This window comes from Macaca nemestrina, chromosome 4 (genome assembly GCF_043159975.1).
Source record: "Macaca nemestrina isolate mMacNem1 chromosome 4, mMacNem.hap1, whole genome shotgun sequence".
Taxonomy (NCBI): Eukaryota; Metazoa; Chordata; class Mammalia; order Primates; family Cercopithecidae; genus Macaca; species Macaca nemestrina.
The window spans coordinates 180,211,485-180,238,356 of record NC_092128.1 but is presented as its reverse complement, the minus strand read 5'-3'; the positions used below and the strand labels follow the sequence as shown (position 1 = coordinate 180,238,356).

The 26,872-nt window shown below is 46.1% G+C and overlaps 1 protein-coding gene and 1 pseudogene across 5 annotated transcripts in view; one reads left to right on the top strand and one right to left on the bottom strand.

The window, feature by feature from the left end:
• Positions 1-26,872, top strand: part of VPS26C (VPS26 endosomal protein sorting factor C) — an 82,778-nt gene that overhangs the window by 27,062 nt on the left and 28,844 nt on the right. For all 5 annotated transcript variants that reach the window (XM_071095707.1, XM_071095706.1, XM_011726083.2 and 2 more), the window contains exons 2-8: positions 186-329; positions 2,215-2,364; positions 7,461-7,541; positions 8,452-8,526; positions 12,258-12,408; positions 12,817-12,969; positions 14,826-18,204. In XM_071095707.1, coding sequence (XP_070951808.1) covers positions 186-329; positions 2,215-2,364; positions 7,461-7,541; positions 8,452-8,526; positions 12,258-12,408; positions 12,817-12,969; positions 14,826-14,908 — 837 coding nt within the window. In that variant the 3' untranslated portion in view covers positions 14,909-18,204. The remainder of the gene's footprint in view (positions 1-185; positions 330-2,214; positions 2,365-7,460; positions 7,542-8,451; positions 8,527-12,257; positions 12,409-12,816; positions 12,970-14,825; positions 18,205-26,872) is intronic.
• Positions 17,880-18,384, bottom strand: LOC105472654 (Down syndrome critical region protein 9-like; annotated as a pseudogene).

The following is a 26,872-nucleotide window of genomic DNA, read 5'->3' as shown; positions in this document are numbered from 1 at the left end:
GTCATTATCAGTGGGCACCTGGCCCCTACCAGGGCCTGGGCCTTCTCCACCCTGGTATCCAGGTGTCTCAGTGAATGTCTGGATCTTTAAACAAATTGATTGTGAAGGAGACCTACTTTTGCTAATAAGCAAGGTGAATGAAAGAAGCATGCTAATTTGATTGGTGGCTGTCTTTTGTCTCCCAGGAAGTGCTCTCCGGCGTGGTGGTCATATCGAGTAAGGATTCAGTCCAACACCAGGGAGTGTCTTTGACCATGGAAGGAACTGTAAACCTCCAGCTCAGTGCCAAAAGTGTGGGTGTGTTTGAAGCTTTTTATAATTCTGTTAAGGTAAGAAAGAATGCTTAGATTGCAAATTTTAGTTCAATGTTGAAATGTTGGGCTGGGTGCAGTGGCTCAGGGCCAGGCGCAGTGGCTCAGGCCTGTAATCCCAGTAATTTGGGAGGCCAAGGCGGGAGGATTGCTTGAGCCCAGGAGTTTGAGAGTAGCCTGGGCAACATAGCAAGACCCCATCTCTCTAAAAACTTTAAAAATTAACTGGGTGTGGTGGTGCGTGCCTGTAGTCCCAGCTACTCAGGAGGCTGAGGCGGGAGGATCCCTTGAACCCAGGAGTTCAAGGCTGCAGTGAGCTATGATCACAGCACTCTACTCCAGCCTCAGCAACAGAGCAACACACATGTCTCTTAAAAAAGACATGTTTATGGTGGGTTTCACTTGCTGTGTGCCTTTATTGTTATCTGTTGTTATTTTGCAAGGGATGGTGGTAGTTACACTTCTGATATTTACTTTTCAACCTGCGAAAATGGAGATACTTTGTTTCTGAGTATATCCTGTTATTGAAAGTCTGCTTATATTCCCATTTGATAAATAGGATTAGGAGAACTATAAATGTATTAATTTCAGCCATTAAAAAGATCATAGCCGGGCATGGTGGCTCATGCCTGTAATCCCAGCACTTTGGGAGGCTGAGGCAGACAGATCACCTGAGGTCAGGAGTTTGAGACCAGCCTGACTAACATGGTGAAATACCGTTTCTACTAAAAATACAAAAAATTAGCCAGGCGTGGTGGCGTGTGCCTGTAATCCCAGCTACTTGGGAGGCTGATGCAGGAGAATCACTTGAACCCAGGAGGCGGAGGTTGCAGTGAGCTGAGATGGCACCACTGCACTCTAGCTGGGGCAATCAGAGCGAAACTCCATCTCCCAAAAAAAAAAAGATCACAGTTCTTCTGAGAAGCTGTGCCTGTGGCTTACGTTACATGCCTTCCAAAATCCAAGCTGTTATTTTATTAGCTGTGTCTATGCTACTGTTGATTGGACACTAAGGTAAGATGAAAATAGAGTAAGTAACTGTTCTTTTTGTCATTTAGGGTAGAGTTTTGTGTTCCAGAATGTAAACTCTTTCTCTATTCTTATGATTTCCTTTTCCTGAAGGACATATTAACTCTTTAAATTTTACGGGGAGAAGACTGAAGACAGAGAAAGGTGCATTCACAGTGTTCAGATTTAGGGGCTTCCTGTTTTCTACGATTTTATTTTAATCCATTAGTACTTAAGAGATTGACTTCCTAAGTCATGGGTCTTCTCAGAGCCACTGATGTTAAACTATAAACGCTTAAAAAGCACGAATACCTGCCTTGAAGGCAGGTTCCAAATATTAGTACCCTCCTGTTCCTCCTTGGAGGCCCAGCTGAGGAGGTCTGTGCAGGCCTCAGGGCTGGAGGAAAGGCCTGCTCTCCCCAAGCGGCTGCAGCAGGAAGGCTCTGAGGAAGCTGGTGGGCTGTCAGGAGCAGAGGCAGCGCTGCCCAGAAGAGCCCGGGGCTGGGTGAGGGGAGCCGTGGGTTCACACATCACCCTGTTAGCCAGGCAGCCTCACTGTGCAGGGTCTGCTTCTTGATCCTGAAGATCGGGGTTGTTAAAACAGTTAGATGAGATACTTGGGGAGGAGAGAGGGATGTATCAGTTCAGTTCCCATGTGTATCAAGCACCTGTGTGTCTCATGTTGTAAATCAATCCTTATTGTGCCACAGTCTTAAAAAACAGAGCCAAGTCACTGTTCATCTCCAGACCCAGCACAGAGCTGCCCAAGACAGCAGGATGGTAGCCTCCAGCGGGTCAGGGTGCTGTGTCTTTCAGAAGGTTATTAATAGACACTGTAATGGGAAAGGACGTCTCCAAGGGCATGCCGATGGACTGAACTGATTTTTGTTTACAGCCTATCCAGATTATCAACAGCACCATAGAAATGGTGAAGCCAGGGAAGTTTCCCAGCGGCAAAACCGAAATCCCGTTTGAATTTCCTCTGCACGCGAAGGGTAACAAAGTTCTGTATGAGACATATCATGGCGTGTTTGTCAACATTCAGGTGAGAGTTTCCTAGTCCCACGCGACTGACTTCACAAGTTTTCTTCTGAAAAACGGTGTGATCTTTCTTTCACTCAATGTTAGTAGACGGGCCCAAGAATTTAATACTGTGTTTATTGCCGAGACCGCTCATGTGTATTCTACGTTAATTTCTCATTTTTCTCTGATAAATACATTTTATATATGGCCGTTATTTTTGATGGGAGCCTCAAAGCACTCGTGCTCTAACTTCTTTTTCCTCTGTTTCTTTTGGGCTCTTTTCAGGCCACATTGACATTGTAAGGGATGCTTTTATTGTCTGGTAACAGATATGCCCCAACTTCTTTCTGGCACTAGCATTAACTTGTCTGTTCTATACTTATAAGTGTCTCTTTGTTTAACACCCAAAGGCTACTACTTTGACATAGGCTGATATTCTTGATTGAACAAACCTTGTCAATGAGGGGAAGTGGGTTCATGACTTCCTGTCTACCTCTGCTGGTTAAGGGCGTCTTTCACAGTCTGCTATTGTTGTCTGAGGAGCAGTGTGGCGTCCACGCGGGGTGAGAGAGCCTTTCATTTATTCAGCAGAAAGAAAGATACTTTTGTGATAGCAGCCTAGCAGCACTTCCCTTGCTGGATGAGACAAAACTCTTCAGTCTTATATGCAACAGGGATGAAAGTCAGGAATTTTTTTGATTTATTAAGTTTTGGTCAATAATTTGGCCTTAGTAGATACATTCTCCTGCTGAAAATAATAGAACCTTTAAAATAAAGGCCGGGCGCGGTGGCTCAAGCCTGTAATCCCAGCACTTTGGGAGGCCAAGACGGGCGGATCACGAGGTCAGGAGATCGAGACCATCCTGGCTAACCCGGTGAAACCCTGTCTCTACTAAAAAATACAAAAAACTAGCCGGGCGAGGTGGCGGGCACCTGTAGTCCCAGCTACTCGGGAGGCTGAGGCAGGAGAATGGCGTAAACCCGGGAGGTGGAGTTTGCAGTGAGCTGAGATCCGGCCACTGCACTCCAGCCTGGGTGACAGAGCGAAACTCCGTGTCAAAAAATAAAAAATAAAATAAAAATAAATAAAAGCCCCCCAAAGCCCTGTGAGTGTTTAAAGATTCATCTGTATGTGAGTTTTATGAATTGCCTAAGATATCTGTCCAGAAGAAACACATGTAGTGTGAGGTACATCTTTCCGTGAAGGAAAAAAAGTGTTCCTAGTCCTTTCTTGTTAGCACCAAAGGCTTTGGACAACCCCAAGGAAGCAGCAGTGATGACTGAGTAGTACCTGGATTCAGAGGAAGCTGCTGACGTAGCCATACAAACACCAATTGCTGGCGTGTGGGCGGGAGTCTTCTGATCAGCTTTCTAGGTTGGGACTCTTTCCACCATGAAAGAAACTGAATGCAAAATGCCTTTTTGGCAATACTGAAGATATCTTGAACATTTCATTTTGAAAATTATTTTTATTATCTACCCAGAATCAGTATCAACTTGCTTTATCTGCACAATAGTTCTTTAATGTGGTTTATTTAAAAATACAAGAATATATTCATTAGAAACTGGAATAAGATCACGTTTTCAGTGACCATATTTGTTAACTCCTGCGTTTAGCAAGACTTACCAAAAGCAGATGAATTTGTTTAAAGTCAAATTGGAGACCCCATCCTTTTCCACATGTTGCCAAGACAGATGTTCAGATATACATAGAAAACGTGTGCTGGCCAGGCACAGTGGCTCACGCTTGTCATCCCAGCACTTTGGGAGGCCACAGCAGGAGGACTGCTTGAACTCAGAAGTTCAAGACCAGCCTGGGCAACAAAGCAAGATCTCGTCTCTACAAAACAAAACAAAACAAAACAAAAAACTTGTGTGCTTGTGTTCCTGCAGAGCTGTGTGTCGATTGGAGGCTACTTAAAATATATAGGAGAGTTAACAGGTGGTCAGTTTCTTAGTAAATTGAATAATTGCCCCTACCCTCAACTTTTCATCATCAGATTTTACCATTTGAGGGTTAACCTCAGAGTACTACAATTTGGAATTCAGTACCTCCCCAACTATCTCACAGATTTCTAACAATGAAGAGATTTCTTAGCTTAACCTCTGATTTCCATGAGCTTATCACACTTATCGTCATTCAGCACTTAATAGTATTTTGCCATCTTTGTTCACCTGTATTTTTTTCTAAATCATTTTAAAGTTAGTTTCAGACTCTTGGTACTTCATCTCAAAATACCTTATTGCACATCTCCAAACACTAAGGACGTTCATCTCTGTAATTACAGTTAACGTTTGTACACCTATCAGAATTTGTAAAAATTCTCAAGTATTGATTAATTCTTGATTCATATCGAAATTTGTCTTTGCTTCTTTTGAGAAAATAAACTTAAGAAAAACTAAGATTATGATTTTTTAAAATCTGTCTTCATCCAGTCATTCATTCATGCCATTATTTGGCAGGTCTTTTTCTTACAGTTTTATAGTAGATCAGGTGCCGCCCAGAGAGGGCAGTGACTTCTGTCACACGGGCCAGCCTCAGCCTGCAGGTCCAGACCAGCACTCCTCAGCCCCCACTGCTTACTGCACTTACTCTAAAGGTTAGCATAGGCACATTTCTTTGGATAGAAACTTTTGTTGCTAAACCCTAATATCATCTTTCTTAAATTATATGCCAAGAAAGTTTTCATTTATAAATTAAATTGTGTTGTAACAATGTAAAATGGTAAAAATCATAAAGCAGAATAAAGGATTTAAAAGATAGACATGCTTGGTGCAGTGGCGTGCACCTGTAAACCCAGCCACTTGGGAGACTGAGGTGGGAAAATCACTTGAGCCCAGAAGTTCAAGTCCAGCCTGGGCAACATAGCAATACCTCATCTCTTAAGAAAAAAAAAATTTTTAATTGAAAAAAAAATATATATATATATGCACATATATACACACACACACATATATATATGTATATGTATAAAACACAAGTATTATATTCCTGACTTCCAGAGGCTTGGTTTGCTTGTCATTTTTTAGATCAAGGGCTTGACATCTCAGTCATGTTGCGTTCATTTTTGTCTTTGTTATTGGATACTTCATACAATCATCAGTCTTCCGGAGTTGTCCTTTGTGCAACTACTACTTCTTTTTACAATAATTTAAATTGTAGGCAAGTTTTATTAGGCTTGTTCTACTCTTGTAACTGTGCTAGCAAGAGTTTATACTATAACATAAAATGTCTACTGAAATTGTATATTCAGCACTAATTTATAGAGATCCTAGTCAAAGTTAAAAATTCCTTTTATAGGAGTCTACTTTAAAACTGGACAGGGCTGGGCACAGTGGCTCACGCCTGTAATCCCAGCAGTTTGGGAGGCCGAGGTGGGCAGATCACCTAAGGTTAGGAGTTCAAGACCAGCCTGGCCAACATGGTGAAACCCCGTCTCTACTAAAAATACAAAAATTAGGCCAGGCGCGGTGGCTCACACCTGTAATCCCAGCACTTTGGGAGGCCAAGGCATGTGGATCACCTGAGGTCAGGAGTTCAAGACCAGCCTGACCAACATGGTGAAACCCGGTCTTTACTAAAATACAAAAATTAGCCGGGCATGGTGATGGGTGCCTATAATCTCAGCTACTCAGGACGCTGAGGCAGGAGAATTGCTTGAACTCGAGAGGTGGAGGTTGCAGTGAAACAAGATTACTCCACCACACTTCAGCCTGGGCGACAGAGTGAGACTCCATCTTAAAAAGATAATATATATGTTGTATATATATTCTATATGAAGATCCTTGCAGACAAGGGATGATTCTTTTAAACAATGTTTTACTCTCCCAGTAGTATCTTAAATATATGGTAACTTCTTATTTCATGTGGACAGGTTGTTCATACAAATATAGCTTCTTGGAAGATTCAGTTATGCATAGAGTCCCAGTTATGAAAATTATTTTTGGCATAATTCTAAAGTTTTTCCTGGATGATTAAAACCACAACTAACTTTATTAAACGTGGATTATGTGATTTTTTTTTTTAAACTGGCATTACAACAGTGATCTTGCTATAGAATTACATTTTTAAACAGTTTCTCAGCTCATAGACAGGGATTTGAAGCAACAGTCCCTGTTCAAAGCCTGTTCAATACCAGCTCTGCAGTGGGGCTCCCCTTGGGGGAATAGAGCCCACCTTGCAGTAGGCACCTTGGTAGCAACCAGCTCAGAAAACTAACCTCGGGACAGCAGAGAAATGGAACGCGGCTCTGCCACATTAAAAAAGCAAGTGTGCAAGCACGATGCTACATTTTTTTCCAACGCACTTTTTCTTTGAGGTGTAGGCTACATCTGAGTGTTGGCAGGTGGAGAGGGAACTCAGATGTTTCAATAAATAAGATTAGCCATGAGTTGACCGTGTGGAAGTTGGTTGATGGATGTGTGGGTTATTGCATATTCAGTAAACTAGAAGCTCCCTGAGGACCAGGTGTGACCTTGAGCTTGGCTCTGGTGCCCTGGGCAGTGCTCTGCACTCGGAGTGGGTGCCCAGCAAGGAAGGGTTGTGACATGCTGGGTACTATCCCAAGGTTGCAGTCCTCACTGCATGGATTTTCTAATCCCACTTACAAAGTAGCTGCTGTGTTCCAGGCGTTGCTGTCTGCCAGCCCTGTGCTAAGTGCTTGTCACACATGATCTCACTGGAGTCTCGCTGCAGTGAGTGTTGAGAGCCCATTCTACAGAAGGGAAGCCGAAGCTCAGACAAGTTGTTTATCTGTCTGGGCTCGCACAATAAGGCGGACAACGGGATCTGGTCCGGCCTCTGCTCCTCAGCGCGCTGCCCTTTCTGTCCCGCCGGCCTGCTCCTGCTACGGGTGGGACCGTGCACCTGTTGGCCAGGGGGTCCAACTGCAGGACGGCTGTGCAAACAGATCGAAGAATAACCTTAAAGTGGTTCATTTTTAAAATAGAAATGCCTTTATTTTGCACATTAACTATCCTATTATGTATGTTAATTTTCTATAAGACACTGATTGTACAATGTTTCTCTAAAATATGGTGACTTGTCTCTTTGAATATAATTCCGAGATGAAAGCAGATGCCACTAAAATGACCTTTTTCCTCCAACTGTCCCTTTAGTACACACTGCGCTGCGACATGAGGCGGTCTCTGTTGGCCAAGGACTTGACAAAGACCTGTGAATTTATCGTTCACTCCGCTGTAAGCTTCACTCGGGGGCTCTGGTGCTTGATAATAGGAATCTCCCCGGGGGTCTGAGATTTTACCCTATTTACAAGCTAATAATTTAGCCTCTTACTGTTTCATGGGTGCTGGCAGAAGACAAGAGACTCCTGGGTCAGAGGCAGTCAGTGGCATGAGCATCACGTGTGCATCATTGTCCTTGGCCCGGAGTCCCCCAGCTGAGGCCGCGGGCCAGAGGGACTCCACGTCAGCACATCGGGCAGGACCCTTCCTCCCCCGGCTCTCTGGGTGGTACAGTGGCCCTTCGCATCCCAGCCCCTGGATAAAAGATGCCAGGCAGGCTCTCATGAAGCTCGGCTGTATCGATAGATTCTGAAATGATGTAACGTGGAGGTGATCACTGTTAACTGCTGTTTGGGTAACATTTATAGTTATTTGATAGGTATGATTCTTCAGGTAGACAGCTCTATAGCTCAGAGGCTAATAGCAACCTGATGCTCAGCCTCCAGCTCTACCACTGAGCTGAGCAGGTCGCTGAGCTCTCTGCCCCGCTTTCCTCGTCTGTGAAGTGGGACCATCTGGGAGGTGTGAAGAGCCCTTTGGAGGGCCACTGTGCTGAGAGGTTTCAAATAAGTACTTGCCAATAACACTGCTCTGTTCCTTAGATCTGATTTTAAAATTCCAAACCTGAAAGGCACATTGGAGATTAAGACATCCCTCCCCTCATTTTACAGATGGGGAAACTGAGTTTCAGCGAGATGGGGAAATTTGACAGAACTATGTTCGGGACCCAGGCATGCTCCTCTTAGTCCCCCGTGCTTCCTGCACCGCCAGGCTGCCGTTGGGTCATTTTGGAAAGGGACAAGCTGTTTGGCCTGCAGAACTCTTGGCCTTCACCTGCTGATTTCGGTTTCACCTCTCATTTTAGCCTCAGAAGGGGAAATTTACTCCCAGTCCCGTGGACTTCACGATTACGCCTGAAACCTTACAGAACGTCAAAGAGGTAAGACGGCCCGCGCAGACGAATGCTGTGGGTATCTTCCCAGCAGCCAGACCCCACAGACTGGCTGTTGCCGGGGTGGTCTTTATTTGGTAATCACGTCACAGCCAGCAGAGATTGCTGATTATTTGTACCCAAATTACTCAGTATTTTCAATTTGATATCCCTTTTTTTTTTTTTTTTTTTTTTTTTTTTTTTTGAGACGGAGTCTCACGCTGTTGCCCAGGCTGGAGTGCGGTGGCGCGATCTCGGCTCACTGCAAGCTCCGCCTCCCGGGTTCCCGCCATTCTCCTGCCTCAGCCTCCTGAGTAGCTGGGACTACAGGCGCCCGCCACCGCGCCCGGCTAATTTTTTGTATTTTTAGTAGAGACGGGGTTTCACTGTGGTCTCGATCTCCTGACCTTGTGATCCGCCCGCCTCGGCCTCCCAAAGTGCTGGGATTACAGGCTTGAGCCACCGCGCCCGGCCTTGATATCCTTTTTAAGCTCAGAAAAGCAGCTTAAAAGAAGAATGCTTTTTGAAGAGTTCCTCAGGGAGGGGTATTTGTCTATTCATTTCACCGTTTTCCCTCAGTTGTACTGCATCACAGGCCCCCAGGATCCCCCGCTGCCCGTGACACAGCCATGTCCCTTTATTTCTCATGGTTAGCCAGGGCCTGCGCCGGCCCCCTGGCCTCTTGTCATCCTCCACAGAGGTTTAGTTGGCAGTTTCTTCCCCTGGCACTCCCACCTGACAGAGGCCGGGCAGCACCTGCTTTTGAAAGACTCTGCAGTGGTGGACGCCTCACGGCCGGGGCAGGTACAGTGAGGACACAGACGCCTGGGCAGTGCCGGCCCAGTCCTCCCACCTCCTGCGTCAGGACAGGGCTGTCTGGCTCTCAGTGGCAGCCCCTGGTGGAGCCTCAGCTGGTCACTCGAGCTGCGCGGTGAACTTGGGCCCGTTCAAAACTCTGCCTGGCCCCGGCCTCCCTGATCTTGCGCTCTCATCTCCTTCCGTGCATTTCCCCTAGACAGTGGAGTCCTGTAGTTCTTCCTGGATGGAACTTTTCATCCTTCCTCTAATTCTTTATTCTGTCTGGACCACAGTGACTAGGATCAAGTTAACTATAAGCTGGGAGGCCTGGGCCCTGGGAGGTCATCGGCCTTGTCCCTCAGAGGCTGGACATGTGTCGTGGGGAGCCTTTCAGACAGGTGAGGGAGGAAAGGCCACTCTCTGTCTGTTCTGCACGTCTCCCTTCTCCGGCTTCTGAGGGCATGCGACCCCAGTGGGCCACTCAGACTCCTGTCTCCCACCCCTCTGTAGCCTGTCTGCGGAAGCGCTGACCTCAGCAGTAATGTGATTCATTTCTGGACACCGTTTCTTCTTCAGGATAGCTGCTGCTGCCATTACAGATGCAGGGGCCTTTCATCTCCGTTTCCTGTATTGATTCTGTTTCTCAGGGGTTGGTTCTGCTTGTCGAGTGCGTGTGTCTTTTTCTTGCTTTTGTTTTCCTTAAATGTGTATTGATCCTTGGTTGTCAGTTTACATTTATGAAAGGGGATCTAGTGTGTGCGGTGTTACTGAAGAGGCTGTATCCTTAGCCCCAGTGACAACCTGTTCTCCTGGTCCTCAGCACACACTCGTCAGAGGTGCTCTGCCCTGGGTGTGGCACGTGGCGGGGGTGTTTGTGGGCAGCTTGTCTCCTGAGTCCAGAGGCTCGCTGTCTGCATTGTGGCCGTGAATGACACGGGACACTTGTCCTACCTTGCCCCGAGTCTGCTTTTCCAGGTGGGAGATCCCCTTTGCGGGAAGCTGTGGTGCCAGCCTGTGGCAGCTTCCCCGGTCTGGTGAGCTCACCTGTGACACCCGCCTACTGCCCTTCGCAGGCCCCCGCCTGATGGCAGGCTGACCACATGCCCCCTGAGTGCCCCCGCTCTCACCGGGCCCCCTGCCACCTGGAAGACGGGTGCCCTGAACCCCTGGGAGCCACGCTGTCTGTCCACTTTCTGTCCCACCAAAGCGCTTCACTGGGTGGTCCCCACAGGGCGTTCCTTGTGGCTTTTCTAGGTATAGGTTTATTTATAAACGTAAAGAACTTTTCTTTTGACAGAACCATTTATGTTTACTGTTGGAAAATAAGAAAATAACACATAAAGCAAATAAAAGAAAATTGCTTATTCACAAAATGCCACTGGTGGCTTTTTGTTTTGCTTTTTAAGTAGAAAAGAGATTTATTGGAAGGATATAAGATAGCTTTACAGGAGCTACAGGAAGGCTGGAGCTCAGACTCAAAGTAGTATAGGTTTATGTTATTTGTATATGTTAATATCATGTCAGTGGGTGGAGAGGGACAATGATTTTTTAGTCAGTATCTTGAGCTGGATGTTGAAAGCCGTCCTTTTTCATCAGTTGCCTAAAAGCATTTTAATGTGAACTGCTACTGCTTTTTGTTTTTCTACACAAATAGCTTCTCTTAGTTATTTTTAAAATTCTGTCTTGGCCAGGCCCAGTAGTTCATGTCTGTAATCCCAGCACTTTGGGAGGCCAAAGCAGGAGCATCACTTACGGTCAGGAGTTCAAGACCAGCGTGGGCAACATAGTGAGAACCTGTCTCTACAGAAGAAAAAATGTAAAAATTAGCTGGGTGTGGTGGCATGCGATCATAGTCCCAGCTACTGGGGAGGCTTAGGCAAGAGGATTGCCTGAGCCCAGGAGGTGAGGCTGCAGTGAGCCATGTACTACAGCCTGGGCAACAGAGCAAGACCCTGTCTCTAAAGATGTTTATAATAAAAATAAATAAACAAAAGCTCCATCTTGAATGTAGACATTTTCAGAGGTCTGTACCTTTGGGGACTGCCAGGTCCAGAGCCCGAGGCTTTTCAGGTCCAGAGCTGCACTGCCTGGTCAGGTGGCCACCAGCCACACATCATCATTGACCCTGTAGACATGGCTGGACCAAGTAGATGAGATGGACGTGTAAATACCAGATTTCAAAGACTCAGGATGAAAAGGAGAATGTAAAACATCATTCATATTTTTGATATTGATTATATGTGGAAGTGATAACACTTTTGATATATTGGTTAATTTTACCTTCCTTTTTAATGTGGCTACTAGAAAATTCTAAATTATATATGTGGCTTCCACTTGCAGCTTGCATCATGTTTCTGTTGAACAGTAGTATGCCAGTCTCCCACGTAACTGAGACTACAGGTGTGCACCAGCCTGCCCCGCTAATTTTTAAAACATTTTTTAGAGATGGGGTCTTGCTGTGTTACGCAGGCTGTTCTTGAACTCCTGGCTTCAAGTGATCCTCCTGCCTTTGCCTCCCAAAGCACTGGGGTTACAGGCTTGAGCCACTGTGCCTGACCGGGACTTTCTGTATTTATTTTTTTTAACCGTGTGTGTGTCAGGTTGTCTTGAACACCCTGGCGACTCCCTCAGACTTTTTCGTATCTTATTTCTTGGTAAGAAGGAGCTTTCTAGCTCTGAGTCTAGGCAGTTAGGATGGTTCTGAGTCATTCTCTGTACAGGGAGTGTCAGTCAGGTGCCGTATGTAGAGAGTTGTTGAATAATTCAGCCTGGTAATGTCCAAGACTTCAGTACTTTGCTCCTTTCTTCCCGTTTTGTGAGACGGTCCTGGTGGACTGTGTAACCACTACCCAGCTTCGCTTCCAGGTTTTATTTGCACCAAAGTATGGAGCAGTTTCCCCCGCTTCCTGCATTCTGAGGTGTTTGTTTTCATTTTGTTTTAGAGAGCTTTGCTTCCCAAATTTCTCCTTCGAGGACATCTCAACTCAACAAACTGTGTCATCACGCAGCCGCTGACGGGAGAGCTGGTGGTAGAGAGCTCGGAAGCCGCCATCAGAAGCGTGGAGCTGCAGCTGGTGCGCGTGGAGACATGCGGTGAGGGCCGCGCCACCAGGCCCTGTGCTTGCCTGTCCCCTCGACTGCCACCCTCGAGTTCTGTGGTTAAGAGGATGCTGGGGGGCCGGGCACAGTGGTGCACCCCTGTAATCCCAGCTACTTGGGAGGCTGAGGTGGGAAGATCATTCGAGGCTGCAGTGAACTGAGATCGCACCATTGCACTCCAGCCTGGGCAACAGAGCAGATCATGACCCTGACTCCAAAAACAGAGAGGATGTCGGGGAAGCAAAAGTAAGAGCGTGGCTGTTCATGGTAGTAACTGCGTGTCTGAGGAAAGTGAGGGGACCCTGGAGGATTCTTGGAGCAGACTAGGGGGTGGTGCCAGTGCAGGGATGGACCCACAGCCTCTGCTGGCCCTGACGGAGTGATGTGGCCTCCCTTCCCCAGGGTGTGCAGAAGGCTATGCCCGCGACGCCACAGAGATTCAGAACATTCAGATCGCCGACGGGGACGTGTGCCGGGGCCTCTCTGTCCCCATCTACATGGTCTTCCCCAGGCTGTTCACCTGCCCGACGCTGGAGACCACTAACTTCAAAGTGGGTAAGTGGCACTCGCCTCCAGCCCTCATGGGCTCATGGGAAGGGCCGCTCAGTGCCAGGGCGTGCTGTGGGCACATAGCTGAGAGCCTGCCGCCCTTTAGTCCCTCAGTGCCAGGGCCTGCTGTGGGTCACACAGCTCAGAGCCTGCTGCCCTTCGGCTGCTCAACAAAACCTCGTTAAGGAGCTGCTGTGTCGCACAGGGGACACACCCACAGGCAGTCCTGGTGCTTGTGGAACTTCCACCGTCACACGGGGAAACACACAGACCCATACCAGTGTAGACAAGGGCAGGTGACGCTGAGCTCCATGAAGAAAACTCACATGAGTGAGCACCACGTGGTGTGGCTGCTGAGAGGGTGGCTCCGAATGAAGGTCCAGGGCCGGTGAGAACCCCAGAGTGAGCACTCAGCAGCAGGAAGGCCTTGAGCCCTGCAGCCTAGGGTGCCTCTAGTGAGTTTCCATGAACCTCTGTGTTCGTATTTAACCATGGGATCTGAATCCGGTCACAGACACCTTTCTATATTCTGCCTTTTCCCCTTAACGTTATATCATGAACATTTCCATGTTTTTAACTCTTCCTATAAATATTTTAATGGTACATCCATCTTAATAAGAATCATGTTAATTGGGAGATCACCTGACAGTATGAAGAAGTGGAACAGAGAGACCCAGTAGGAAGGGACAGTGATTCAGAAAGGCTCGGGGACCTCTAGGTTGGAGGTCAGGAGTGAGCACTGCGTCCGCATCCAGAGCAGCACCTCTGTGTGTTCCCCTCCAACTCTGTGCAGTGACCTCAAATGCATGGTCAGGCCCGAGACTGGCACTCACTCGGCCTGGGAAGCATGGCGGCTCCGATGCAGCTGTTTTCCTGCTGAAAAGGGAAGCCCCCACCAGCTCCCTTTCATGCCTACTGGGCGTCCCTCTCTGTCCACTCCAGCCACACCCTCCACCCTCCACCCTCCCGGGGGCACACCAAGAAAGCTGGGGAACCCATTGAAGGGGGTGGTGGCAAGAAGGGCCCAGAGGGCTCTAATGTAGTGACAATAAAGTGAAGAGGGATAGGCCGGGCACTGCTGGTGGCCATCTCGTGGCTGATGTTTGGGCAGAGGCGGACAGCCCCACACGAGGATGTTGTCCTGCAGACCCCAGCCACAGGTGGGCACTGACTCCAAGGCCCCTTCTGCAGCTGAGCTGCCACAGTGTGGGGCTCGGCACAGGGTGCCCTCTGCCCACATGGTGCCCTTGCCACCCTCATCACACTGGGGAAGGACATGGCGCTTATTTGTCTTCACATGCTTCCTCTTCACACACACCCCTATTGTTGTGATCAACAAGGCTCACCCATAGCAGCTGAAGAGTCGGTGGAGAAGGAAGCCTGTTTGCTGAAAGGTGATGGATGAATAGTATCCAATCTGAAGACTGTTTCTCACTTGGGGATTGGGGACATGGGCCCAGACAGCTGCGGGCCGGTTCACCGTCTGCTTTTTCATTAAGAACCGTGGGAAATGTAAAAATAAGGCAAAGGAATACAAATGAATTGAAAGGGTTCTAGAATATCCTTTTTAGGAAAGCAAAGGGACAGGGAAAGTGTAGCTGGCGAAGCCTGATCACTCATGTTCCAAGATGAGAGGACAAAAATTCACTTAGAGGAGGTTGACAGAGGTAGTCAGACATCAGCATAGTCATCTCCACTGGTTTGGCTGAAAGGTCGGGGTGGTGCTGAGGGGACAGCAGTGAAACCCACCTGCAGCGGGTGTTCCTTCGCCGATGGAGCTTCCTGCGCCTGCAGTGGTGGTGGCCTGTGGTTCTGCTGCTCGGTGACCGTGAGCATAAACCCACTCTCTTTTCTCATCTCAGAATTTGAGGTTAACATCGTGGTGCTTCTTCACCCTGACCACCTCATCACGGAGAACTTCCCGCTGAAGCTCTGCAGGATATAGCCCGGAGGAGGGAAGCACAGAAAACGGGAGTGGCCGTCTGGAAATCCAGCTGGTTATCCAAATCCTAAGGGGAGCTTCAGCCAGCGGCATATACTTGTTTTTGTGATTCTTCTGTATCAGAAATGAAACAGACCCTCAAATTAACTTTCCTTCCTCGTTTCTTGAGGCTTCTGCTTCCAACAGGCACCTCTAATCAGACCTTTTCTTTGAAATTCAAGATTTCTTAATGCTATTTGCAAGACCATTTCACAGAAAACATTGACTGTGGCTCTTGCCTTCTATGTTCCTTTTTAGGTAGAAACAATTGTGACAGCAGTTTGAGCTTTGCTGGAGAGTGGGATCATGGGGACAAAATGAAACCTCTCTCCAACTTGCTAATAGATGAAGCCGGGGACTCCCCATAGCAAAGGGTCTGTGGCCAGTTGGCATCCAGGATGGCTGCAGGTACACTCGATGGTCAGGAAGTTTGCAGATACTTGCCAAGGCGGAGCGCAAAGTGCTAGCCACTGGAAATGCATGACTTCTTTCTACCCCTACTCTATTCGGTAGGGTTTTTTTGTTTTTGTTTTTTGAGATGGAGTCTCACTCTTTCACCCATGCTGGAGTGCAGTGGCGTGATCTGGGCTCACTGCAGCCTCTGCCTCCCAGGTTCAAGCAACTGTCCTGCCTCAGCCTCCTGCGTAGCTGGGATTACAGGTGACTGCCACAATGCCCGGCTAGTTTTTGTATTTTTAGTAGAGACAGGGTTTCACCATCTTGGCCAGGCTGGTCTTGAACTCCTGACCTTGTGATCTGTCCGTCTTGGCCTCCCAAAGTGCTGGAATTACAGGCATGAGCCAATACACCCAGCCTCTGTAGTTCTTTTCTTTTTTTTATTTTTCTTTTTGAGACGGAGTCTCGCTTTGTCGCCCAGGCTGGAGTGCAGTGGCCGGATCTCAGCTCACTGCAAGCTCCGCCTCCCGGGTTTACGCCATTCTCCTGCCTCAGCCTCCCGAGTAGCTGGGACTACAGGCGCCCGCCACCTCGCCCGGCTAGTTTTTTGTATTTTTAGTAGAGACGGGGTTTCACCGTGTTAGCCAGGATGGTCTCCATCTCCTGACCTCGTGATCCGCTCGTCTCGGCCTCCCAAAGTGCTGGGATTACAGGCTTGAGCCACCGCGCCCGGCCTCTGTAGTTCTTTTCACAACATTTTTCGTTGTAACTTTAAAATGTTTAGGCAACTGGAAAAGTGTTCCTTGCTTTCATGGGGGGATTTGGCTGGTGCTGAAGTGTTTCTGAAATCTCAAGAACTGCCGTAAAATCTCACGCTGCCATTTCCCTGAACATATACATATATATATATAGAGAGAGAGAGAGACAGTTTTCCAAACTGTCGCCTAGGCTGAGCGCACTGGCGGGATCACAGCTCATTGCAGCTTCAACCTCCCTGGCTCAAGCCATCCCTCCCCTCCGCCTCCTGAGTAGCTGGGACTACAGGTGAGTGCCACCACACTCAGCTAATTTTTAAATTTTTTTGTAGACGGGTCTCCCTACGTTGCCCAGGCTGGTCTTGAACTCCTAGACTCAAGTGTTCCTCCTGTCTTGGCCTCCCAAAGTGCTGAGGTTACAGGTGTGAGCCACTGTGCCCAACAGTTTCCCAAGTTACATAAGGGGAAAACATGGATGTTTGCTACTGTTGTTACTGGGTAGGTTCTGAACGGCAGAGACCCATGTGCAGGGCGGGCTGGTGAAGGCCCCTCTCCCCAAGGTGGTAGCAGGAAAAGGTCCTTGACTTGATGAACTTGGTCTGCCTCTGAGCCACTGGAGGAAGCTGTGTTTTGAGCTAGGGTTTTTTGGCCTAAAGCCAGCATTTCCTCAGTTTCCCTTTGTGGTTTAAAGGATATGGTCTGCTGCAATACATTTCTTCCTTCAGATCCTGCCACTGTTTTGTTGGCCCACAACTAATAGGACCTCAAAATAAGCCATGCTGCTTTGCATACACACTAGCCTTCCTTTGTACTCTTCATTCTGGATGGGCTTGGGCAAAACAGGCTCAGGCCAAAGGCCTCCCAAGCTGTACTTCCACTATCCTGCAACAGTGTTTGGTCACATGATGCCAAGGGTAAACAAGCTTGATTTAGGCACTGCTTTATCCAAGGGCTTCACCCGTGAAATTAATAAAACTTACCTGAGTCACTTGAAACTTGGTTCCCAGAAAATACATTTCTGGTTTATAAATCTCCTTTTATGCTCACATGACATTATTAATTATCTATCCCTGATGACGTGTTTAAACTGAGTAGCAGAAAACAGAGGCCACACTTTCTGGGAAATTTTAAAGGAAGAAACCATTTTTAATGAGATGAAAATATTTAATGAATTTAAAAAGCTAATGACAATTCTGAGAAAAGGTTTGGGATGTATATTGCTATGTAACTTCTTTAATAAACTGATTTTATGGACATAAATATGATGACTGCTTTCCTTAGAGAATAATTATTACCTGAAGCGCTTCCAGACAATGTGGCTATATTTATCATTTCATTCAACACTAAGTGGCCCAAAGAAAGGCCTCAGGCCAGTCACTCCCTTCCACTTCTTGGTCTGACCTCTCCATGGTCTCTAACTAAGCAAAATTTACGTTTGGCTACCTTGGGCTGCAACTGCCCCATTCTTGCCCGGGCTTGCTGGAGTTGGGGTTGTCCACGGTCAGAGGTTCAGAGTTGTCAAATTCTCCAATTAGAGCAAGAGATGAGGAAAGGAAGGGGAGACGAAGGAAAGAGGCTGTGAACAATGAATCTAAAACAGTATTTTCTTTTGGGAAATGCCCGTTTTGGCAGGAATACATTTTGGCTCAGCTGTGCTGTGAGTTCGGAGGAAAAGTAGGGAGGTGTGGAAAGCCCAGGGCTTCATGCAGAGTAGACATCAGGAACCCACCTGCTCTGGAGTCTTGGTGGGCAAGGGGAAGGAACCTTCCAGTCCATTTCTATCCTCACCATAATTCCTGGGTACAAATCCGAATTACCTTTTCAAAAAACTGGGGGCTGAGGTTGCCTCCACATGCTAACGCTGATTCAGGGCGGTAGCAGATGCCAGTGTTCTCAGTTCCTTCCTGCTTCCGCTTCCTGTTCAGGGACAGGGCGGCATTTTTCCAGCCTCTTGGGCTGTAGGCGTGATCCCGTGCCCGAGCACTGTAGCGCGTGACCGGGAGGGCGGGGCGCGCCTGCGCAGCATTCCCGGGAGGACGGACCGCGCCTGCGCAGCATACACGGCGCCCTCGCCCTCGCCCTGGCGGGAGGAGGCGGATCCCCAGCGCGGTGAGTTACACGACGGACGTGGATCGTCTATAGGCTGCTGGACTGCCGGGGTCTGGGCTCCCCAGCCCGGGGACCCCACCCTGGAGCTGGTGACGGGGAGGGGAATCCCCGCTCGGGCGCCCGGGACTCGCGCGGAGCCTGCGTGTGCGAGAGTTCACAGGGCAAATGCTGCCCATCCTCGGCGTCCGGGCGTGGCTTCAAAAGCCTGGGGCCGGGTGGTGCTGACCCCGCACAACCTGGCGCCCCCGTAGCTGCTGGAGCGGTTGACTCAGAATGGAAGGAAACGGTGGGGTGTGCGTTACTCGGTGGTGATAGAAAAGAGGCGGCAGGTTAGCGCCAAGAATAAATGACCGCGGGAATCCCTGCCCTTAGGCGCACGTCTTGGCATGAGAGCTGTAACAGGGCGGCAGGCTGGGCGCCAGGGGGCCTGGACTGCTGTCCGGTGGCGGTCCCCGAATATCCTGGGTTCTTCCGGGAAGTGCTGCTCCAGTGAGGCCGGAGCCTCCCCCTACGGAGGAAGTGATGTGATGCGCGTTGCTCTGCTCAAAGGAGCGCCATTCCCCTGGTTTCGCCTTGCTGAAGTTTCAGTAGATACCAGCTATTGATTTTGGTCTGAGTCTCGCAGCCATGTGAACATTAGTGTTACTCTGGGTCAGGCCGTCTTCTAAGTGCTGTATGTTACCTTGTTATAGCGACCTTGTGAGGAGGGAAGTGTTAGTAGCATTAGAAGTCTGGGGAAAAAAATCCATCTTGCCAGGCGCTTGTCCATCCCTCTGCGCACCTCTCCACCGTTCCATCCCAGGCGAGCAGTCTGTAACGTGGTGCAGTTTTACCTGCTGTGCAGCCCATTCTTCATCTTGCTTCATTTGGATTTTACTTTGCTGTGTCATTGACAAGCTTTTCTATGCATTTGCTCCCATGTATGCATCACAGGTTGGCTGTGTCACCTCATGTTGAGACGTCCCAAGGGCTCTGTTACCTTTTTCATGGTTTGAATTGTTACGTCACCCTGGCGTTCTTGAACAAAGAATTGGACAAAACACACAAAGCAAGGAAAGAAGGAAGCAACAAAAGCAGAGACTTATTAAAAATGAAAGTACACCCCACAGGGTGGGAGCAGCCCATGAGGCTCAAGGGCCCGGTTACAGAGTTTTCTGGGATTTAAATACGCTGTAGAGGTTTCCCATTGGTTACTTGGTGCACACCCTATGTAAATGAAGTAGTGGACCATACTCAGTCTGATTGGTTGCAGGAGAGGACCAACCAGACGCTGAAGTGAAGTTATAAAGCTATACCCTATGCATCTGATTAGTTGCAGAACGCAACCAATCAGAGATTGAAGTTACAAAGTTATACTCCTATGTAAATAAAGTCTTGACCTGTGAACAGCTTCATTGGCTGTGGGAGGGGACCAATCAGAGGTACTGAGAGTTTCTTATCTGCCACGTGGAAAAGGGGGGTTGCAAAGGGAGTAGCTTCTGGTCCTTTTGTTACTTGGATGTGGAAAGTTGGGGTTTTCCTTTTGATTTAGTTCTAGGAAGTCGGCGTGAATCGGCCTTGGGTTTACTGCCTCAGAATGGTCTCAGTTTTGATCAGCTGAGTCAAACGAAAATTAGGTCCTGAGACTAACGCAGTCATCTGCAGCTGGATCCAGTTTAGGAAGCAGGTTGAGTGATTAAAGGACCAGAAAGTCTGATCTAATTATATTCTAGGACTGATTTCTTCTATGTAGAGTAAAAATACTGGGGTATGTTCCAGACCTGTTCAAAGCACTGAAATGTCCTTTAGTGAGTGACCTCACAGTACCTTCTGAGGGGTGTTTATTATTCCTATCTCACAGCTGAGCGGGCTGAGGCACAGAGAAACTGACCTGCCTAAGCCACGTAGCTCTGTTGATTCTTGGCCTGATATTCCCCCAACTTACTACAACCAACAAGAATTACAGTAGATCGCCATTGCTCTGCCATGGGTAAGACCTCATTGATGGGGACACGATCAGTTCTTCGTGAACCATTACTATTGAAGCCACCATTCATTGTTTCCAGCAGGTTTTCAAAAAGGTATAATAAGGTTTTATGCAAAGAAATCGGTTTTCATTGTGAGATCTACCCAAGCTACCTCATTTTGGGACTCCAAAGAAGAGTAGATATTAAAAACTTACAAAGCAGAACAGTTGCCCGGAAAAAATGCTCTATGAAGGTAAGGTCTTCTTTCGAATATAAACAATTCTGCAACCTAAAGGCTGTCAAAACTAGCCACTTTGGTAGGGAGGAAAAAAAATCATACATGTGAGTCGAAGAGGTGGAGGGAGAATAAGCCTCCAGGGTCAGTATCTTCTCCACTATGGCCACTGAAAGTTATTCATATTTGAGACCATCTTAAGTGGCTACAGTGGTCAGAGAATGTGACATTACTAAGAAACAGAAGGGCACCTAATTTGTAGAATCAAAGCGGATCCAGCTATCCTCACACAAAATGCAGTCAAATTATTAGAGTATATCACTCAAAAGATGTGGAAAGGCAGACTGAGGAATTAAAACTCAGCAAGGATCCCCTGTGCTTTACTGTGAATGTCACTGGTAAGATGGGAATTCCTTGGATAGACCCCCATCCAGGTTGCCAGAATTGACTTTGTGGGGCTTTTCACGTCCAACCCCAGCCAGTCTCCTTATAGTCTTGTGTATAACATACAAAAGACATATGCTATGGAGGTTTTAAGTACTTAGAAAAGTACGAAGACAGAATTTGTACCTATGTCTGTTAGATCTTGTCTGATTCTGGGGAGTGCCAGCTTGATCGGGACCAAGGGTCAGGATAATACCAAAAGATTATGGTTTACTGTCATCTGCATCAACGGTCATTTCCCCAAAAGATGTTTTTGGTTCCCTTTACAAATGTCCAGCTGTGGTAGGAGGCTGAGCATGAAGACTTAAGGAGAAAGCAACTCAAAAGAAAAGCATTACTGAGAGGTAGGGTTTGGTCAGCAAAGGCCCCATAAAGTAGGGTGTGGTCACTTCCTTTCTCAAGGGTCACTGTCTCCCACCTGGGTCAAGGACTAGACCTTCAAGAACTAGACCACAACCTCTGGGTCTTAAGTGAAAGGAAGGGGACCAGCTTTTCTGTCTACAGATGTATAGCCTCTGATGGGGCCACCTGGGGAGGCTGGGCCAAGAGCCCAGATGTACTGCCTCATGGTACACCAAAAAAGGATGCACCCAGGCTTAGCTGCAGAAAGGTGAGAGAAAGGAGCAAAAAACTAAAATCTTAAATATTCATGTTTGTTTTAAAACAATTTTCGACACCAAAATGTATTAAGAGAACACAAGTCAAAGTCAAATTCAAAATCCCCTACATGGCTGGGCACAGTGGCTCACACCTGTAATCTCAGCACTTTGGGAGGCTGAGACAGGTGGATCAATTGAGTCCAAGAGTTTGAGACCAGCCTGGCCAACATGGCAAAAACCCCTCTCTACTTAAAAAAACACAAAAATTAGCCGGGCATGGTAGCACACACTTGTAATTCCTGGTACTTGGGAGGCTGAGGTATGAGAATTGTTTGAACCCAGGAGGCAGAGTTGCAGTGAGCCGAGATCGCGCCACAGCACTCCAGCGCGGATGACAGAGTGAGACTCTGGCTCAAAACAAAAAAAACAAAATCCCATACATAAAAAAGATAAACTTAAGAAGTAAGTGTACTTTTACCACCGTTTTCCTTTATATCTGGTAGCAAATACATCTTTTTTAATCCATGGAAACTGCAAAAATCAATTACATGCATAGCAACAAAGAAAATCACAATTGGCCGGGCGTGGTGGCTCACGCCTGTAATCCCAGCACTTTGGGAGGCCAAGGTGGGTGGATCACGAGGTCAGGAGATGGAGACCATCCTGGCTAATATGGTGAAACCCCGTCTCTACTAAAAGTACAAAAAATTAGCCAGGTGTGGTGGCGGGCGCCTGTAGTCCCAGCTACTCAGGAGGCTGAGGCAGGAGAATGGTGTGAACCCGGGAGGCAGAGCTTGCAATGAGCCGAGATCGTGCCACTGCACTCCAGCCTGGGTGACAGAGTGAGACTCCGAGACTCTGTCTCAAAAACAAACAAATCGCAATACAATTTTAAGTAGCAGTTGCCCAAGCCACATAATCTACTATGCTACAGTACAATAAGATTAGAAATTAATACCAAAAGAAAAATGAAACTTAATATAGCCACTTGTAAGTTTTATAACATACTTCAAGGAGCAAACCAGAACTTTAGTGGAAATGAATATGCTTATAACAAAAGCTTTGCACTTTGGCCAGCGTTGCAACCAGAGGACAATTCCTAGTCTTAAATCTGTTTGTGTTGCACCAGAGAAAATGAAAACTAATGAGTTAGACATTCAGATTAGAAGTCTAGAAGAACTAATTCAAGAGGAACGGATAATGATAAAAGCAAGAATTAACTGAAAGCAAAACACTGGAAAATTCATTGTCTGTGAGTTGGTACTTTGAAAAGACTACTTCAGTTGGCAGATCTTTAATAGAGCAAAATAGAAAGAGAGAAAAACAAATCTATAACCCCAGGAACAACTTCAGATAAAAAAACAGAGCCTGAAGAAAATTAGAGAACTATAGCATGGACCTTCCCTGTTAACAAGTTTGCTAACCTCATTAAAATGCGCAGTGACTCTGGAAAAGGTAAACCACCTGGATAAAATGTTAGCCTGTGGAAGAAACTGAAAAAATTGTTGAAGAAATAGCACTAAAAAGGTGCCAGACCCAGATGGTTTTACTGGAGGTTTCTATCAAACCTTTAAGGATCAGATAGTTCCTCTGCTCTTAAACTGTTGCAGGCTACAGAGAAAGATGAGAAGCCTTCCAGTGTATTTTATGAAGCTGGCATATCCCTTATGTCAAAACCTGACCTATCAGTTGGGTTTATGTTTAGCTGTGAGTTGAGATTCACACTAAGGGTGGCTTAAAGAAGACTCACATAAAAGTCCACAAGTAGGCAGTCCAGAGCTGGCATGGCAGCTTAGAGCCGTGGTCCTCAGTGACACAGACTACTTCAGCTCACTGTGCCACCTTTTCTAGGGTGTGGCCCTCTTCTTCATGGTCTAGGATAGTAGCACCTAACTCCAGCCATCTCATCTACATTCTGGGCAGCAGGATGGAGAAAGGGATGAAGCTGGGGGAAAGTGGGGTGCAAAGACCAGGTGCTGGCTCTCTATGAAGGAAGGTTTCCAGATGCTGCCACGTGAAGCTTCAGCCTGTATCTTATAATCAAGAGCTTACCGCCATGGCCACACATAGCTGCAAAGAAACAGTATGTATCCTGTGTAGTCACTTGCCTAAAAAAAAAAAAAAAAAATTAGGTTTTAGAAAAGCAAAAATTGAAAACCAGCAGCATTGCCATATTGATGAAGCAGAGCAAACTACAAACCTATACCACTTAAAATATGTATGCAATAATCCTAAAGAAAATATTAGCAAGTTGATTTTTCAGTGTATTAAAAGATCATGACCAAAAAGGGAGGTTTATTTCAGGTATGCAAGGACAGCTCACCACTAGGAAATCTGTTACTACAGCTTATCACTTTACTGGGTTGAAAGAGAGGACACGCATGATACTCCTAATGGATACCATGAAGTATATATTCTTTTAAGTTATATTTTGGAAATTTCAGATGTATACAAAAAGAGAACCATATAGATTATGTTGTACTCAAAAGGCACCTATTCTGTTGAGATGTATCTTTGAGATACAATTCATAAATCATAAAATTCACCCATTTAAAGTGTACCGTTTACTGGTTTTTAGTATATTCAGAGTTGTACAACCATCACTGCAATTAAGTTTAAGACTCCTTTTTACCCCCAAAAGAAACACTGAACCCATTAGCAGCCAGTCCTAATCCCCTTCTCCCTTCAGCCCTAAGCAGCCAGTAATTTACTTTCTGTCTCCATAGGTTTGCCAAGTCTGGACATTACCTATGAAAGGAATCACACTATGTGGTCTTTTGTTACTGGCTTCTTTGACATAGCATAGAGTATTTAAGGGCAATCCATATTGTAGCATATATTAGTACTTCATTATCTTTTATTGCCAAATAACACTCCATTGTATAGATACACCATATTGTGTATAATCATTCATCAGTTGACAGACATTTGAAATTCTTCCACCTTTTGACTATTAAGAAAAATGCTGTTATGAACACACAGATATAAGTTTTTGTATCAACATATGGTTTTATTTCTCATATATATTTATATCTAGGAGTATAATTTCAGTGTCATATGGTAGCTCTGTGTTTAACTTTTTTCTTTTTTAAAGAGACAGGGTCTTGCTCTGTTACCCAAGCTAATTTTTAAAATTTTTTCGTAGAGATAGGGTCTCACTGTATTACCCAGGCTGGTCTCAAACTCCTGGCCTCAAGTGATCTTCAAGCTTGGCCTCTATAAGCTCTGGGATTACAGGTATGAGTCACTGTGACCAGCTCCATCTTTTTTAGTAAATCTTACTTCATCAGCCAAAATTTCCACAGCAAGTTTGAATAATAGGAAACATGATCCTGCAATAATAAAGTATTAGAGATAACTTATTAGTTTTTAGAGCAAATGGGTTGAGGAGTTAGAGATTGGAGTTTGGGGAGGCTGAGATGGCTGGAGTTTGAGAATCAGAATACTGGAGAGGAGAAATTGAAATAGAAAAAGAGCTTCTGAAATCTGAAAGCGGTTTATATTAAGGTTCTCTAGAGGGACAGAACTAATAGGCTTAGGAGCAAGGAGAGCCAGTCCAAGTTCCAAAACTGAAGAACTTGGAGTCTAATGTTTTAGGACAGTAAGCATCCAACATGGGAAAAGGATGTAGGCTGGGAGGCTGAGCCAGTCTCTCTTTTCACATTTTTCTGCCTGCTTGTATTCTAGCCATGCTGGCAGCTGGTTAGATTGTGCCCACCCAGATTAATGATGGAACTGCCTTTCCCAGTCCACTGACTCAAATGTTAATCTCCTTTGGCAACACCCTCACAGATACACCCAGGATCAATACTTTGTATCCTTCAATCCAATCAAGTTGACACTCAGTATTAACCATCCAGGGTCCCCTAGAATCTTCTAAAAACTTAGTTGTACATGTGCATGGCAAAACTCAAAAGGGTAGGGAGAAGTACCAGTTGTCTGAAAGCCGAATCATTCCCAGAGATAACAGTGCCAGGATATATTTGAATTCCAATCAGCCAGAGTGAAAAGACTTCACTGAACACCTGAGGCATTCAGTAAGGATTCCAGACGGGTCACACCTAAGTAGTAGGGCTAAAGTAATCCTCGAATAAAGGCCATTGTAAATCCATCCCAACACATTTTAAAAACAAGCCTTGAAAGGATCAAATTGATCGGCAAGTTTAAATGCCACCCAAAACAAATTCAACACTCTATAAAGGAAGCCACAAAATGCAGACACTCAAGAGCATACCACACAATATCTAGCATCCAATCGAAAGTACTAGACACTTCAAAAAGCAGGTGCATGTGATCCATAAACAAGAGAAAAATTGGTAAAAAAAATCCAGAAGTGGCAGAGATGGTCCAATTGGCAAACAAGGAATTTTAAAAACAGCTGTTGAAGATATGCTCAAGTATTTGTGGCACAATGTGGATGTGATGAGAAAACAAATTGAAGATACATTTTTTTAAAAACCAGATTCCTAGACATGAAAGTTCTGAAATGAAAAATTGTTTGGATTGATTTAATATAATAACTCATGGGCTCTAAAGGATGAAAAATCAGTGAATTTGAAAAGAAAGCAATTGACATGACCCAGACTGAAGCACAGTGGGGGAAAAGACTAAAAATAAGTGAATGGAGGAACAAACAAATGAAGGTTCAGTGACCCATGGGGCAATAGCAAGTGGTCTAACGTATAGATAACCGATGGGGTTGGATGGGGGCAGAAAAATTATTGAAGAAGCAATGACTGAAATTTTTCTAAACTTGATGAAAATGAAAACAGTCATCATTTTTCATCAATATCAATACAATGTTGTGGTAGATAGATGTTCAGTAGGATAAAGTAGATTTGAATGTGCTAATATGGAGAGATCATATATATTAATAGTATAAAGTGAGGAAAGCAAGGCCTAAAAATAACACATGTAGAGGGATACAGAGAAACAGATTTTACGTCTTTATTTCTAGTGCTTTTACTTTCTGTGCTATTTGAATTTTTACCTTATTCATGTGTTTTTTAAATTTAAAAAATAATTTTTAAAAATGCAATGTATTTTCATGTTGGGGACTGTAAACTGGTATATATATGGACATATGTATACACATATATGCATTTCACATGATATAGATTAAGGGATCCAGAGAAATTTTTTTTTTTTCTTGAGACGGAATTTTGCTCTTGTCACCCAGGCTGTAGTGCAATGGTGTGATCTTGGCTCACTGCAACCTCCTTCTCCCAGATTCAAGTGATTCTTCTGCCTTAACCTCCCAAGTAGCTGGGATTACAGGGGCCCGCCACCACGCCCAGCTAATTTTTGTATTTTTAGTAGAAATGGGGTTTCATCATATTGGCCAGGCTGGTCTCGAACTCCTGACCTCAGGTTATCCACCTGCCTTGGCCTCCCAAAGTGCTGAGATTACAGGCATGAGCCACCGTGCTTGGCCGAGACATATC